The sequence below is a fragment of the Rhipicephalus microplus genome, chromosome 3, assembly GCF_043290135.1.
Source record: "Rhipicephalus microplus isolate Deutch F79 chromosome 3, USDA_Rmic, whole genome shotgun sequence".
Taxonomy (NCBI): domain Eukaryota; kingdom Metazoa; phylum Arthropoda; class Arachnida; order Ixodida; family Ixodidae; genus Rhipicephalus; species Rhipicephalus microplus.
The window spans coordinates 29180888-29195701 of NC_134702.1; the positions used below are offsets into that span (position 1 = coordinate 29180888).

General features: G+C 45.2%; 2 protein-coding genes across 2 annotated transcripts in view; one reads left to right on the forward strand and one right to left on the reverse strand.

The window, feature by feature from the left end:
* Nucleotides 1-2272: 2272 nt before the first annotated feature.
* On the reverse strand, nt 2273-4223 carry LOC142803659 (uncharacterized). Its single transcript, XM_075889152.1, has one exon. The coding sequence runs from the start codon at nt 3766-3768 to the stop codon at nt 2551-2553; it is 1218 nt and encodes a 405-aa protein (XP_075745267.1). The 5' UTR covers nt 3769-4223; the 3' UTR covers nt 2273-2550.
* Nucleotides 4224-4303: 80 nt separating this feature from the next.
* Nucleotides 4304-14814, forward strand: part of LOC142803658 (uncharacterized) — a 73887-nt gene continuing 63376 nt past the window's right edge. Inside the window, exon 1 of the mRNA XM_075889151.1 lies at nt 4304-4478. Within this exon, the coding sequence (XP_075745266.1) occupies nt 4460-4478 (19 nt within the window). The 5' untranslated portion in view covers nt 4304-4459. The remainder of the gene's footprint in view (nt 4479-14814) is intronic.

Below are 14814 nucleotides of genomic sequence, written 5' to 3' on the forward strand. Positions count from 1 at the left end.
ATTGCAGCAAAGGAGCAAAACACTGTTACACAAAATGATCCTCAAAAATTTATTTGTGGCAAATTTCCTAAGTGCGAACATCATTATCGTGCGAGCCCCACATAGCTGCAATCAAATGTTTTCTAGAGATTTCTAAAGGGTAGTAAAAAAAATGCATAAAAGTAATCCATTGTGGTGGAACCCTCCAGGCAGATACTAACTAAACTCCATGTTTGGCTGTAATGGTAAGTATATGTACATATGCACATTGCACTGGTATGCTAATCTTGGTCTAATAACATGGAAGTCTTATCATTTCACTGTGCATGAGTAGCCATTCAAAGTCTTAAAAATTTCTGGAGCGGTGCTGAGGCACAACCTACATCTTGTAACACCTACACTGGTAAAAAGATTGCAGATTTCTATTATCTAATAAGCGTGTTCAGCCTGGCAATATCATCGGCTGAAAAGCAAAACCAACTACTTATAGCGTTTTGTTCTAGCAAGCCTGTTAGCTAGAGAACTATCATTGTTTCATACCTGGGAACGCTCGAACAGACTCGCAGCAGATGTTTACTACTAGGTGGGAATGAAACGTGACTGGGCACTGTTGCATTTTTCACCTAATGCGTAGTCAAACAAATGTGTTCCAACACATTGGAACATGGAAATGGGAAGAGGTTCTCCTCTTATTCCACTATCATCTACAGCATGGAGAGCCTAATCTTGGCAGTAAAAATGCTGTTTTACAGTGTTTTGAGATACAACAGATAAAAAGAATTTTGAACGAGAAATGTAGCGCATACTAATACTCGTGTTTCTTTTGCAATTGACATTTTTGTTTTGACCTGATAACATTTTGTATTTGAAATGAAGTCTGAAGATTTTGATTTATTATAACAAGCTAGAAAAACAATAAGGTAGAAATTGCCACTATTGCACAACGGTGTAATGCAGAGATTTCTTTGGCTTGATTCTATTCTTTATCGTCCACCGCTACAAGCGTAGCGCCTACTACAGCCGCTCGACATTTTCACCATGGCATGCTCAAGCAACGAGCGACATGCGTTAAAGGTCCCCCAACACGAAACTTGAAACCTCAATAAGTTCGATTGTCCTGTATACGTGAACACCTCTGGCCTGTTACTAGTGGCGAACATAACTTTTAGGACGTTTCAATTTGGTTTTAAAGTAAGCGCGTGTGCTCAACTGAGTTGGCAGCACTTTCCGAGATCATCATTACTATGATGTATACGAAGGCCTCACGTGACAACCCACAGGAGAGGTTAGTAATGTCGATGTCACAGAAGAGTTGCGGGACATGCACAACACCATGACTGCCACTTGACGCGGGCTATTGTTCCTAGCCCTTTTCACTCTCTTGTCGGGTGATTTTGGCTGGTTATGCTAGTAATGCTTTCTTTCCTGAGGGGGCACGTTCTGAACAAGCCGGAGTGGTACCAAACCCACATAGTTTCACTCTACACCGCACAGGGGGCCCCCGATTTGAAAACAGCTGTCAACATTACCAAAGTTAAAGTGCACATGCACTTAGGTGCTCCTCGGCTTGGGGTGCTAGTTTCTTACAATTTTAGGCAGGCGTTTCAAAGGAGTCAAACAGCAAAGAAGTGGAACAAAAGTTTGACTGTCGGGGATCCTTTCAAGCTTGAAGTTAAAATACTGAATGCGCACATAAAAAAAATCTGCATGTGCACTGTAATGCAATTGTTTTATTAACAGTACTTACTGACAGAGGTTTCAGTAAGCACAGTAAAATTTTAGCGAACATGCCTATTTCGAAGCTAGAAATGTTGTTATAGCTATGCAAACACCTCCCTAAATACATGAATCATGCAGGTGCTTTGAGGGCATGAATGTGCTCTAATAAGTGCACCAAGAGCAAAGGTACCGGCATGCTGCCAACAAAGTGAGGAAGGATGGACACGAAACATTCATAAAAGTGCTGTCATGTGCACATATTAAGTACCAAAACAATGTGTTTTAAAGCTGCAACTGTCGCTGCTAGTGTGTCTGGTTGGTCCTTTTGAAGCGCTGCTGAATTTATATGTCAGTATTCACATTCAATCACCAGGCTGCGATAAAGCTGGCGAAAAGTGCTTGGCGGCTACCTCTCATTATCTAGAAGAGCCACAAATGGCGCTTTTTAGTTTGTTTCTCTCTGGCGAATACCATAGAGTGCATAGCTGCAAGTTTGGAAGACAGCTTGGATGTAATGACTGATAATCTGCCTTTGCAAGTGCACCAGCTTCACCAAAAGAAACAATACTTCCCATGGATACTTTGTTTTTAATTTAGCAAAACCACTTTCCTTCTTTTACAAAGACATTGCTGTGCAATTGGCTGGAATTATCGCTAACATGAAACAAAACTATATGCTGTTCAGAAGAAAACCAACCTCCTACATTTACAAGCTGTGTACCTCTTTGTTGCAGAGTACTCAGTGCCTCTACAGCTTTTGCATGTGAAGTGACAGTATACCTGAAAGAACAAGAGAGTTTTTCTTTCATTCACGGTAGAGAAACCGGACAACCTGCCAGTTCGCAAACACAGTTAACTGTCCAAGTTGTCCGAGTTCAGCGACTGAAGGAACTGGGAGATGGCAACCTGGAAGGATTCGGCAAATGACTGCATGAGACGCCTTCGCTCGTCCTCAAGCAGCGATTTTTGTTGCGTCGACTGCCTCCGCAGAGCCTCCTGCACTGCCTGCGTCACCTCTTCCTTAGTAAGTGACTGGACAGCAGGGCTAGGGACGCTCGATCCTGTATCCATGCCTGTGCGACCAGAAAGGCTTGCCATTCTCGAGCAAAGTCTGTCTATCGAAGCTTCGATGCTGGACAGCCGGTCTTCAACATTGGAAACAAGAGGCGCGTCTGTCGCCCTGGCACTCCCTTCTTTGACGCTTGCGGAGGCTACACCAGCCCCGAAGTTCACTTCAAACTTTTCAGCTAGGGTCCTTGAAGAATGCTCGACGGCCATCAGAGACTCGCGAACGAGGTGTAGCTCGTTCAATACCAGTTGGAAGTTGCGTTCGCTGCGCGTCTCGCGTTCGCGCAAGTCGCGCAGCTGGCTTTCAAGGTCTCGGACGCGGCTCTCGCTCGCGGTAAGACGGCGCGTGAGCGCGGTGTTGGACTCCCGCAGCGCAGCTGCGTCCACGGCATCGGGACAATTGTCTCGGCCACAGGAAGGTCGGCCGCCACGGCACATCGCAGAACTCCTTTGGACGTTCGCAGCCATGCTGGCCAACGTGCCGGGTTGGTCGCTGACGCCCCGGCGAGACGACGACCCGGCGTCGTGCGGCGAGCCGCGCAGAGTCGGGCGCACCTCGGCGATGTGCTCCCGCGCTGCCGGCGAAAGGGACGACGACGCTTGCATGGTGTGCCTGAGTTCCGATTCGGCAGCCATGTCGGGAAGTGCGCCTCCGACTCGCTGATGGGAGCTCGGTATAAAATTAAGAAGGTTGACATCGTCGCTGGGCGCACCTTCGCGGGCGTGCAGCGAGACGTCGGGCGGGTTCGCATTCCTGACTCGAGGTCCCGAGGGGTTGTCGCCTTGCACATCGCCGTGTTGATGATTACCTTCGCTTCCCATACTGCCCGTTCCTCCCGGGCTCGTGCGGACTCTGATGAGATCCGGGAATGTAGCCCACGGTGACGGCGCTGGGTGTGCCGCTACGCCGCCGACGGCACCTTCGAATTCCCCGGACTCGTTGTCGTCACTGTCCGCCACATGCGGACTGTTTGCGGTCTCGTCCAAATCTCGTCGAGCCATTACGAGTTCCTGCGTTTGTTTTTCTTCTACACGGATAGAGAGGCCGCAGTGACACAGGGCTTGTTGATTACGCAGTTTGAAAGGGCCGAGTTGTTTCCACAACGTGCGCTACTAGTGTTAACGCACTAGGGGCGCACAAAAAGCTTGAGGATTTCGCGTGTACCAAAGCTTCATTGACCGTCTTCACAGGGCCATTTACAATACATGTACTACTCGTGCAGTCATCACATATCCACCGACGACGTCCTGCAGCGCGCCACTGAAGCACAGCCACCTATCCTCGGCTGCGCGAGGCTTCGGGGCTTCGGCGAAATTCTACGGCGAATCTCGAAGTCTCTCGAACGAATTTCTCACAAGAAACGCAAGTTCGTCTACGTGCACTCACCGCAGCTGGCACCACTCACATACAATCAAACAACGACTTCAATCTTTCAAAGCACCGTAGGAGACGAGCGAAAAAAACAAAAACATTGCGGTTCCGATTGCAGCGCCTCCGCACGGTTGCGGCTAGTGTTTTTTTTTTTTTTTTTTAACCACGCCGTCGACGACGCCGTCTCTGCCTGCCTGCTCGCTGTTTTACCGGGTGCGCGGAGCCGACAAGTTGGAAACTCGTGTTGTTTGTCCGAAAGATTGGAATATGAGTGCAGGTTGACATATTTACCAGTTGTGGTACTCAAGCGTAAGACTCAGCATGGTTATGAGAGTTCAAGGTAAGTAGTGTTTCGCCCGTGCCATTTCGCCGGTGCCGCCGGCTGTTGCTCGGCCGGATCACACTACAGCGCTTACAACTAAGCCTAACGTAAAAAAATCCAGCCATCTCGTGCAGTGAATGTCTCAACGATAGTTAACTTTCAGATAAAATGGGCAAGTGCACGCCGTTTCAACGAGGAACATTGCGTAATTGTTGCCAACCGCGTACCACTTACACTGAAAAGTTCAGTTTCGCCCCTTTCTTACAGCAGTTCAAGCAATACATGATTGATTCCTTCGCTGACTGCATAATTTGTGTGGAACAAAGTTATTTTCCGTGCTACTTGCTTTGGAGCCACCACCCAAAGTGGCTACTACAATGCTCTCACCGTTACTTTCCCGTCGTGTCTAGCTGCGACCGATACCTTCTCGGCTGTCATTCATTACGTGCGTCTAGCTGTTCTATTTTACGACGATGTGATTTGGTTTCCTGGATTATCTGACTTCGAGGTCTTGTTTCTTTTCTCTCGAAGCAGCGCGAATGGCGCGCGAATGCCTTTTCGTTATATTTATTTGGTCACAGTTCGGCATTCACGAATCGCTGTCTCTATGTTCTCTTTACATTGTCACTACGTTCTCTTTTTTGCACCACGAAACGTTAGTTTTCCCGCCCGATTGCCTCAAACGTAAAGTGTGATTACCGGCAACCGTTTTCGTATTGACAGTTCGCGGGGAATGCGATACAGGCTCACATCGACATTCCTTACCTGTGTACGCAAATGCGCGATTTTTTTTTTTTTCATCTCTCACCTGCATGCAGTTACTTCCTCACCTCGCGCAGACCAAGTTATTTTTGATCGCGGACAGCCTCATCCAAGACCACACCGGGGACGTCGGCAAAAAATCTACTTTGAAGTAATCTTCAAAAAAGTGTCTAAGCGAGTGAAAGACAGCCAGAAAGAAATAACGCGCAAATGAAAGACTTGCTTTTTGTGCGGCGCATGGGTTGAAGCGCGACAGATGTGCATCGTCGCGATGAAGAGGGCCAGATATATATAGCAGTGCTTACCTCCACCATTTTCGCCCAAGCCGAAGTACGGCAAAGATAACACCTTTGACAGATTGCGCCTCACATATGCACCACGACTGGGCGGCAGGAACGAAATCTGGGCTATTTGTGTGTCCTCAAGTGGAGCCGGTGGTAAGGTTGCGCCACACTTGCGTGCGACATGTGGCCCTGTGCCACCCACGTCATATTGCTGACCCGTTTTTTCGTGCCTATGCGCTTGTGTGAGTGTTGAGACGTGTTGTGCCGGGCCTCTGGTAGCGGCGATATGTTTTTAAAGTGCACTGGCAAAAACATTTCCAGTCTTCGTCGTTGCACTACTGTGCAAGTCATGAAAACCTTTGGACGAAGCTTACTGCGTCTCCATTTCGCTGTGCGGGCTGGCTGTAATTAAGGGAGACGCTTCCAATTTCTTTTCTGGACAACGACACAACTCTCTCTGTGAGTTGTTTCAATACTTGGAAATAGCTTCTACCTTAACAAAAACATTTTTTTTTCATTTCATTCCTCAGCAGCATGGTTGTACTTGAAATTAGAGCATTTCATGCTTATTTTATTGGCAGCGATGCCTTGTGACATTATCTTCTTTGACAACGGCTCCGATCGTGGGTGGAGCACTTTCTGGTACTCGGCATATTATTTGAAATCTCTTTGCATAATGGACACCCATTTCCTTTATCAACTTAGGTGCTCTTTGCTTCCCAGTTGCATTCACACTCTTTACGTGCTTTGTCATTGCAGTGCACTTTTGTGGGGCTCTCTGTTAGAAGCAAAAATGCAGCATGATAAATTCATAAGCTGACTGTTTTACATAATTTGGACCTTTGGAGCATGTGAGGTATTGTGCATTCTTCGAATGATGTGCAAAACGACAGTCCTGTTAACCAGCTAGCATGTGTGCACACGTTTGAGACTCAATAGGAAATGGTAGTCATCTGTGCCCACTGCAGATATATGAAAGGAGCACTTCCCTGTAGTTGGTATGGTCATGATTGATGGGGCCATCACTACATGATGTTGCGATGAAATGTTTTTTACACTTACTCTGAAGGGAGCATGCGTGGGCAGCATTATATTACACGGGTTGTACCAAGCAATACCCACTATATCATGCCATACTAGATTGCAATTTGAGTGTGATTGGGTCTTAACAAGAAAGTTACTGCTACCACAGCTGAGTAATGTGTTGAAATGCATCTCTCACATTTTGCATATGGCAAGCTTGCCGGGATGGTCGTTTTTCTTTTCTCTTTCTGATAATTGCGTGCCTTGTTTTTGCGTAAGACAGTTTTCTAAATTAATGGCTGCACAGTCATCTTATCAAGCGTTTTTTCCAATCGCAGTTACTTGCACTGTGGTATGGAAAGCGTAGACATGGTTTTGGTGATGAAAACATGTACAAAAGACCGGCCCCCTCTTCATACATTGAACACAGTTTTCATTTAAACAATAACTTCTGCCTCCATAAGGTTGGCAAAAGTGTAGTGTAGAGCATTGCACCTGTGGATTATGAATTTGGTGTATTCCATGCAAGTCAATCATTCAAAGAATTCAAAAACAATTAGAAAAGCACTTCTAGTTGCAAATAGTGACTGTTTTATTCAAAGACCCGACTTGAAATAAGACAGTATTCAGTTCTGAATTGCATATCTGTGTATTATTTCAACACAAATACTTGGGGAAACTAATTCCATGGCTCTGTTACATTTCGTCTGTATACTTAGGACCTTGAGCAGCGCTTCGACTTGTTCTGCCCTAAAATAATGATTTCAGCATAGTAGAGTCCACCTGTTTTTTAACAATATATTGTATATAACGTTGAACATCGATGGCACCATCCACTTTTGTATGGTAAAATGAATTAATTATGATGCTCTTTCACTGCAATATTAGATATAGTGATTGAAGCAGGCTGCATCACGTGCTGAAAATGGCTCTCCTCACTGACGGCATGCGCCGCTTTGTGGCCTGCACCCCATCTGCACCCTTAGAAAACATGTCGACTGTGCCTTTTCCAAGGAAGCGAGAAGAGGAGAAGCTTTCCTTCCGAACTTCTGAAGCAATGCCAGGAGAGGCATGTGAAGTGGCCGGAGCTGTGGTCAGTGCTTAATGAAGATGCGTCATGTCTGGACCACTTACTCCGTGCGGGCGATGTTTCGAAAACGTCCAAGTGCATCAGTGATGAGGCTGTTGTACCTATACATGTTGTTGACAGTGGTGAGAGCGATGACATAGTTAAGCAGCCTACTGAGGTGCTCCCATCGCTCTGAGCTGAGTGGCTGATACTTTTTTTGTTTTTGCAAAAGTCCTCCTGCTCAGCTGCGTGAAAACACCTTGATGCTCTTGATAAATATGTGTGCAAGCTTCGCATGAAGCAATCAAACCTGACAGACTATGGCTTTCCTACATAGTTGTACTACCTTACTTGCATGCAAACAAGATCTCTTGACCTCTCTTTCGTCTTTCTTTTCTCAACCTACTCAAAACAATTATTGGTTATAACAATGTAATTTCATTGGCACTTGCATATCATTATAAGTGAATTGTACTGTACTTGTTTTTGTAGAATAATAAGGATAATGATAATTATTGGCATTTAACGTCCCAAACTCGCCATATGATTATGAGAGACACGGTAGTGGAGGGCTCGGGAAATTTCGACCACCCGGGGTTCTTTAACGTGCAAGTAAATGTAAGCGCATGGGCCTCAAGCATTTTCGCCTTTATTGAAAATGCGGTCGCCATGCCTGGGATTCAGTCCTGTGGGTAAGCATTCTTTTTGGAGAAGATGAAAAGTGGTAATTAAATCATTTGTACTACTGAGTAGTTTTATTATGGCTAGTAGTCAGTGAACAAGTTGTTAAAAATATATAGTTTGAAAATGGTACTGATTTAAAGCTCTATAATAACTATGTTCAGCATAACTGAAGGTATAAGTATACATTGTGATGTTTTTGTCGAATCAAAGTAGAAGGAATCATTTTTTTTTTGTATCATTGAGTAAGTATTACACTGTAAGGAAAACTACCATATGCATAAAATGCAGAACGGTGATTGCATGGATCATACGCTTACCACATTGAGTTTGTGAAACTGGTAGTTATAAAGCTTGGTTTTAATCAGTACTATTATTCTGTACTATTGGTTTTAATATTCATGTTTCAATGTAGTCAGAGATTCATATGAAAGTATCTTGAGAGTCTCATACAAAAGCGCAGTCAGTTTCTAATACTGTTAATCACAGTTTTTTTCATTGGCTATGATCAGACATTCAGTTAGACATAAGGTGACATGTAGATGGTTCGTAAATTCATAATTAAAAAAAAAATTTTTTGTCAATGCATGTTATTTGTCTTAATGCCTGCTTTCCTCACTCATATGTTATTTTAAATGGTCATAGTGTTGGATGCTTCTTGGCAACCATCCAGCTTTAGCAGAAGAGAGAAAGAATTGGTTCATTGAAAAGCAAAGATGTTTGTTTGCTGGTGCTAGCTGAGTAGAGCAGATTGTTGTTATTAAGTTTTCACACATGCAAAAAAGTTGAATCGCTACAGATTTTCCAAGAACTCTGCCACTGCTTTTTCTGCCACTGAAGTGCAGCGTCACTATGAAACTGAAGAATGCCAGGGTATAACTTTTCGTGGTGTGCTGCAACACTCAAAATCCTCCACTCAATTGTTTCAATGCTGCGGGGAGGTTTGTGTAGCTGCAGATAATGTCGGAAATGAGAAAGTCTTTGGCAGCTGGACAACTTGCATTGCGGCAGGAATTAACCTTATTTGTTGTCTTCTGCCTCAATATAAATGAAAGGAGAAAAAGTTGGGCAGGAATAAGGCTAGAATTTGTATTTTAAATTATCAGGGGATTATGAGAGTGAAAATTAAGGAATTGATGTTAGGGAAAGAAAAGCTATATTATAAATATCATAAAATTTTGATCAAGCGCTGCCCCTCGTTCTTCCTTGGGAGATTTAAAATATGCGGCTGCTGGTTCCCTCCCACCATTTCCACTGTTTAATTGAGTGGTGTGAATCTTCTGTCGAGGGCTAATAATGAAAAGAGTGAATTTATGCGTACATACTAAGGCATTTAATCAGAAGCACGAGTGTGCATTCTTTATTTTAGTGCCTCTTCCACCGCCATCTTGAATTTCGGTCCATCACTGAGCAAGGGCTCCCTGCAAATCTTGTCAAATCAGCTTTCACTGTAAGGTTGGTGGGGGGAGGGGTACTTGTTCAGGGTTTTACGGTAGTTCCGGAAAAATTTACTTTAGTTTGGCATGATTCAATTGATTGTGAGCCAGACCATGGCCGGGGCTAGACTGCAGCCACGTGCGCTTCTTTTCTTATGGCCTTCTCGCCTGCCACGAAAGCAATGAGAGAGTTTCTGACAGAGTTGTCAGGTGTCACCGAGCAAATAAGCGAACAGTCAACCCCCCCAAAAAAAAAGCGGCGGCGCTTTTACGAATAAGTCCAAAATAAGCGGAAGGTAAACAAACGTTCCTATTCTTGAAAATTACGCTGTAGTACGGAAGAGAATAGTACGAATGCATCTCGAAGCTCTACCAATTGTTTCTATAGGGGGGGGGGGGGGGGTCGGAGAATAGGTGCACGAATAAAGGCATGCATTTTTCTAGCCTTACACTCATCGTCTCCGACATCTGGCAGATCAGGATAATCCATGGCATTCACATCCGCAGAACCATACATGTTTTCTTGTGTTGAATAGTAGCAACATTTTTGCGGTCAGTTGAAAACCTCGGCAGCGAACTCCACGAAACCTAAGGCTATAGCGAACGTGGAAGATGGTGCTCAGCGGGAGAGTGCATGCAGCTTTAATATCGGTTACGGTGACTGGACGTAAACAGTCCTTACGCTGCGGTTCCTTTTCCCACTCTTTACAATAGTTCTTGCCGTGATTTGACCACTTCGAAGCCATAGCAATGTACTACGATGACACGGAGACACAGGAAAGGAACACACCTGACCAAGACAGACTGACAAGTGATCTTTATTCATTAAGAAGCCACCAAATATACTCTTTTTCTGCCCCTCATGAACACTGCGCATGAGAAAATCGGCACCGTACAATCATTCAGATAAAACGTTACTGTAGAAGGTGTAACCTCGCATCACAAGGACGTCATGTCTCATAAGGACATGCGCGCTAGTCCCTCTTCAGTTTCTGAACAAGATAGGAGATTCCACGGTCTACAGTGAATGTCTTATCAGTTTATGTGAATGATTGTAGGATGCCAATTTGCTCATGTGCAGTCTTCATAAGGTGCGTGAAAAGAGTATATTTTGTGTTTTTTTTTAATGAATAACGATCAGTTCTTAGTCTGCGCTGGTCCAGCATGTTCCTTTCTTGTGTGTCCTCGTGTGTTTGCGCTAAAGTTTTAATGTGCTAGAAGCACTGACTGGTGTAGGAAAGCGTAGTTTCGTCACATTTCATAACAAATTGAGTGCTGAGCAATACAAAATTATTTTCCGAAAAAGCAAAGGTAAGCCCAAAAATACGCGACATGCGACTATAAAAATTTGTGTCTTGCTGAAAAAACAAGCCCAAATTCGCTTATTATAGGCTGAACTGGCAACACTGGTTTCTGAGTGTGTTTTGCTACCCGTTGGCGATAGGGGCGCTGCAACCCTGACCTTGCATCTCCTGCCCCGCACACGGAATGGGGGCTCTCGACGCAGAGAGACATTATTCAAGAAGTCGGGAGTAAAGGGAGGATCGTCTCTTTAAAAAAAAAAAAAGATTGTTATCAGACGGCTTGCCGCATGGGCTCGTAGGTAAAACTGAAACTGGGTAACAAAATGCACGTCCTGAGTTCTTTGCGGATGCTTCAAAGTCCAACACTTCTGTCTCGTACGGAGTCGTCAGCCCATCCTTTTTGGAAGCTTGTTTTCTGCACTCTGATACAATAATTTTCGCCGACGAAGCTTATGCGATAGTTGTTGCCGTTAAACACATCAAACAAATAAAACTACAGAAGGCAATAATATTTTCACGACGTAAAGACAGAGTTCGTATGTGAAGACGCTGAGAAGGCAGCAGCGGGTCGATCTTTTTATTTACCGCGCGCCAGAGAGTTCCTCTTGTTTCTCGTTGTTGCGTTCTGCATAAAAGCGTGCAGATCGCGTATGCACTGTCGCCTTCATCTTTCTCGCAGGACGCACGTGACATTTGCCTCCCTTCAAAAATGGCATCGTCCTGATCCGCAGCCGAGGTGCTCTACTTATAAAAACGCACATATGCACCGGCACCCACAGGACAAATGAGAGTTAGCTGGACAAGTAGGGTTTCATCCAAATAACATGCACGATCTGGGGTGAGCGGTTTCGGCAACTGGAACTGAAATTGACGTCATGAATAACTTTGTAGTTGATGTTGTTCAATCGTTGGGTGACTCGATATGGGCCGAAGTATTGTCGTAATAGCTTCTCTGAAAGTTCGCGTCGACGTATTGGGATTCAGACCCATACATTGTCACCTGGTGTGTAGGTTACCAATTTAAGTCGTAGGTCGTACCGTTTCGCATCTTTGTGTTGCTTGTGACAAATACGCATGCGGGCTAGCTGTCGGGCTTCTTCGGCACGCTGACCAAATTCTTCGGTGTCAGCATGAGTGTTGTCACACTCGTGCGGCAGCATAGTGTCCAACGTTGTAGTGACTTCGCGCCCGTGTATTAAACTAAACGAGGTCATTCTGGTAGCTTCCTGCCGGGCGGTATTATAGGCGAAGGTCACATAAGGCAGGATTTCATCCCAGTTCTTGAGTTCTGTGTCGACATACATGCAGAGCATGTCTGCGAGGGTCTTATTAAGGCGCTCTGTTAGTCCGTTCGTTTGTGGATGGTACGCCGTTGTTCTCCGGTGAGCTCTACCGCTGAGCCTGAGAACCGACTCAGTTCTGCGATGAACGCGGTTCCTCTATCCGTGATGAGAACTTTTGGAGCACCGTGCCGAAGGACGACGTTTTCTATGAAGCAATGAGCCGCTTCTGCCGCTGTGGCTCTCGGCATGGCTTTAGTTTCTGGGTAGCGAGACAAGTAATCGGTGGCGACAATGATCCATCTGTTCCCTGTGGTAGAAGCTGGGAATGGGCCCAGGAAATCCATTCCAATTTGGGCGAATGGCTTTGCTGGTACTTGGACAGAATGTAATAACCCTGCCGGGGGGTGCTTTGTGTCTTTGACAGTCGGCACAAGTTCTGACATGATGTTTTACAGCAGCAGGTAAGTTCGGCTAGTAGTAACTGTTTTGCAGATGGGACAATGTTCGAGTGTAGCCGAGATGACCGGAGGTGACTTCATCATGGCAGGCTTCCAGAATTTTTTTTCGCAGTGATGCAGGGACGACGAGCAAGTATGGGCTGCCGTTGGGAGAAAAGTTTTTCTTGTATAGGACGTCGTTCCTTGAACAAAGCGATGGCAGTCCTCTCGCAAAAACTCGCGGCACGTCTTCACGTCGTCCTTTTAAGAAGTTGATGAGCGGAAGCAGGTCAGGGTCACTGCGCTGCTCTTGTGAAATAGTGGTCGCATTTATGACTCCCGAAAATGTGGCGTCCATGGACTCGTCATTAATGGCGGCAGGCTCGACGGGTGACCGCAAGAGGCAGTCTGCGTCGGTGTGCTTCTTCCCTGATTTTTAAATTATGTTCATATCAAACTCTTGAAGTTGAAGGCTCTAGCGTGCTAAACGGCCAGATGGGTCTTTCAAGTTAGTGAGCCAGCAAAGCGAGTGGTGATCGCTGACAACTTTGAATCCAGATACGGTCGAAGTTTGAAAACTGCCCAGACCACGGCGAGGCCTTCTTTCTCGGTAGTCGAGTAGTTCTGTTCTGTGCAAGAGAGAGCTCTGCTGGCATAGGTGTAGAAAACAGATTGAAGATGGAGCTCGGAGGCGAGGAAGAAGAAGTGGCCAGGGGCACGCTCTATATATTTTTTTATTCTCATTCTGTCAACAATAAACCGAAGACGTATCGGTTCTGCGGTCTCTCTGGTCCTTTTAAAACATGGTGCCGTGACCAGGATATCTGAGGACAGACGCAAAGACTTTAACCCCATTCGCAACAACGGGTTGAAGAACGAAGCAGCGGCATCTGGCTCAATCGGTGCACAACAGAGTGAACGCGCCGAAGAATAAAAAATTTAATTATCTTCTGGCGTTTCTAAGCGGGGCTGCGTCCCTCATAGAAGGTTTGCAGTTCTCTGATCAAAATTACGAGCATGCAATCGCGCTTCTGAAAGAAACCTTCGGACAAGATCATTTAGGAGAGACTTACGTAAAAGAGCTAGCAAACGTGGAAGCAGTGAAGAGTGCTGAAGATGTAGATGGGATGAAGAAACTGTTCCAAAAGTTGTGAGTGAACACACGAGCATTGCAGTCTTTAGGAGTGGAAATGGGTACTTATGCCACAGTGATAGCTATTGTTGTAAAATCTGCACTACCGGTGGATATGAGGATTGAGATGAAGATGAAGGAGATAAAGGTGACAACAGACTTGTAACTACGAAATCGGACTCAGGATCAAGAGACAGCACGAGCAGTTTGAAAGAAATTATGGAGTTTTTAAAGATATATATATATATATATATATATATATATATATATATATATATATATATATATATATATATATATATATATATATATATACACGCAGCAGAGAAGAAACTCGAGAGGAAAAATACGACGTTACCCAGTCACCTCACAGTATGAGGCAGACTAGAACATCTACGCTTCAAAGCACCTCGATGAAAAAATGCATCTTCTGTGATATGACTGGACATTACACGAAGATTGCAGAAGAAAAATTACTATGCAACAGAAGAAAGAAGCCTTGCAACAGGAGCGAAGGTGCTTCAGATGCACCAGACCTCACCACACAGCGAAGATATGCCGCGCTAATGTACGCTGCAAAACATGCAAGGGAAGGCACGCGACATCTATGTGTCGACCACGTACGCCTGCAGGAAAGTCAGCACAGCAGCAAAGCGGTGATGATGTTGAGCAACTGCGTAAAAGCGCGCAACCTGACCGATTAGACACCAGCAAGTCCTTCAACATGCACGCACAGCAGTCTGGTGAACACAAGTGCATACTAGTGCAGAAAGCCTTTCCGTGGACAGAGGGAGAAGACAGCGGATGCTACGCACTGATTCTGCTGGACAATGGGAGCCAGAGGACATTCATCCTCAAAAGACTGTCAAGAAAACTAGCGTGCAAGATAAAAAGATCTGAAAGGATTACCGTAGGATCATTTGGAGGAGGAGAGATGGAACTA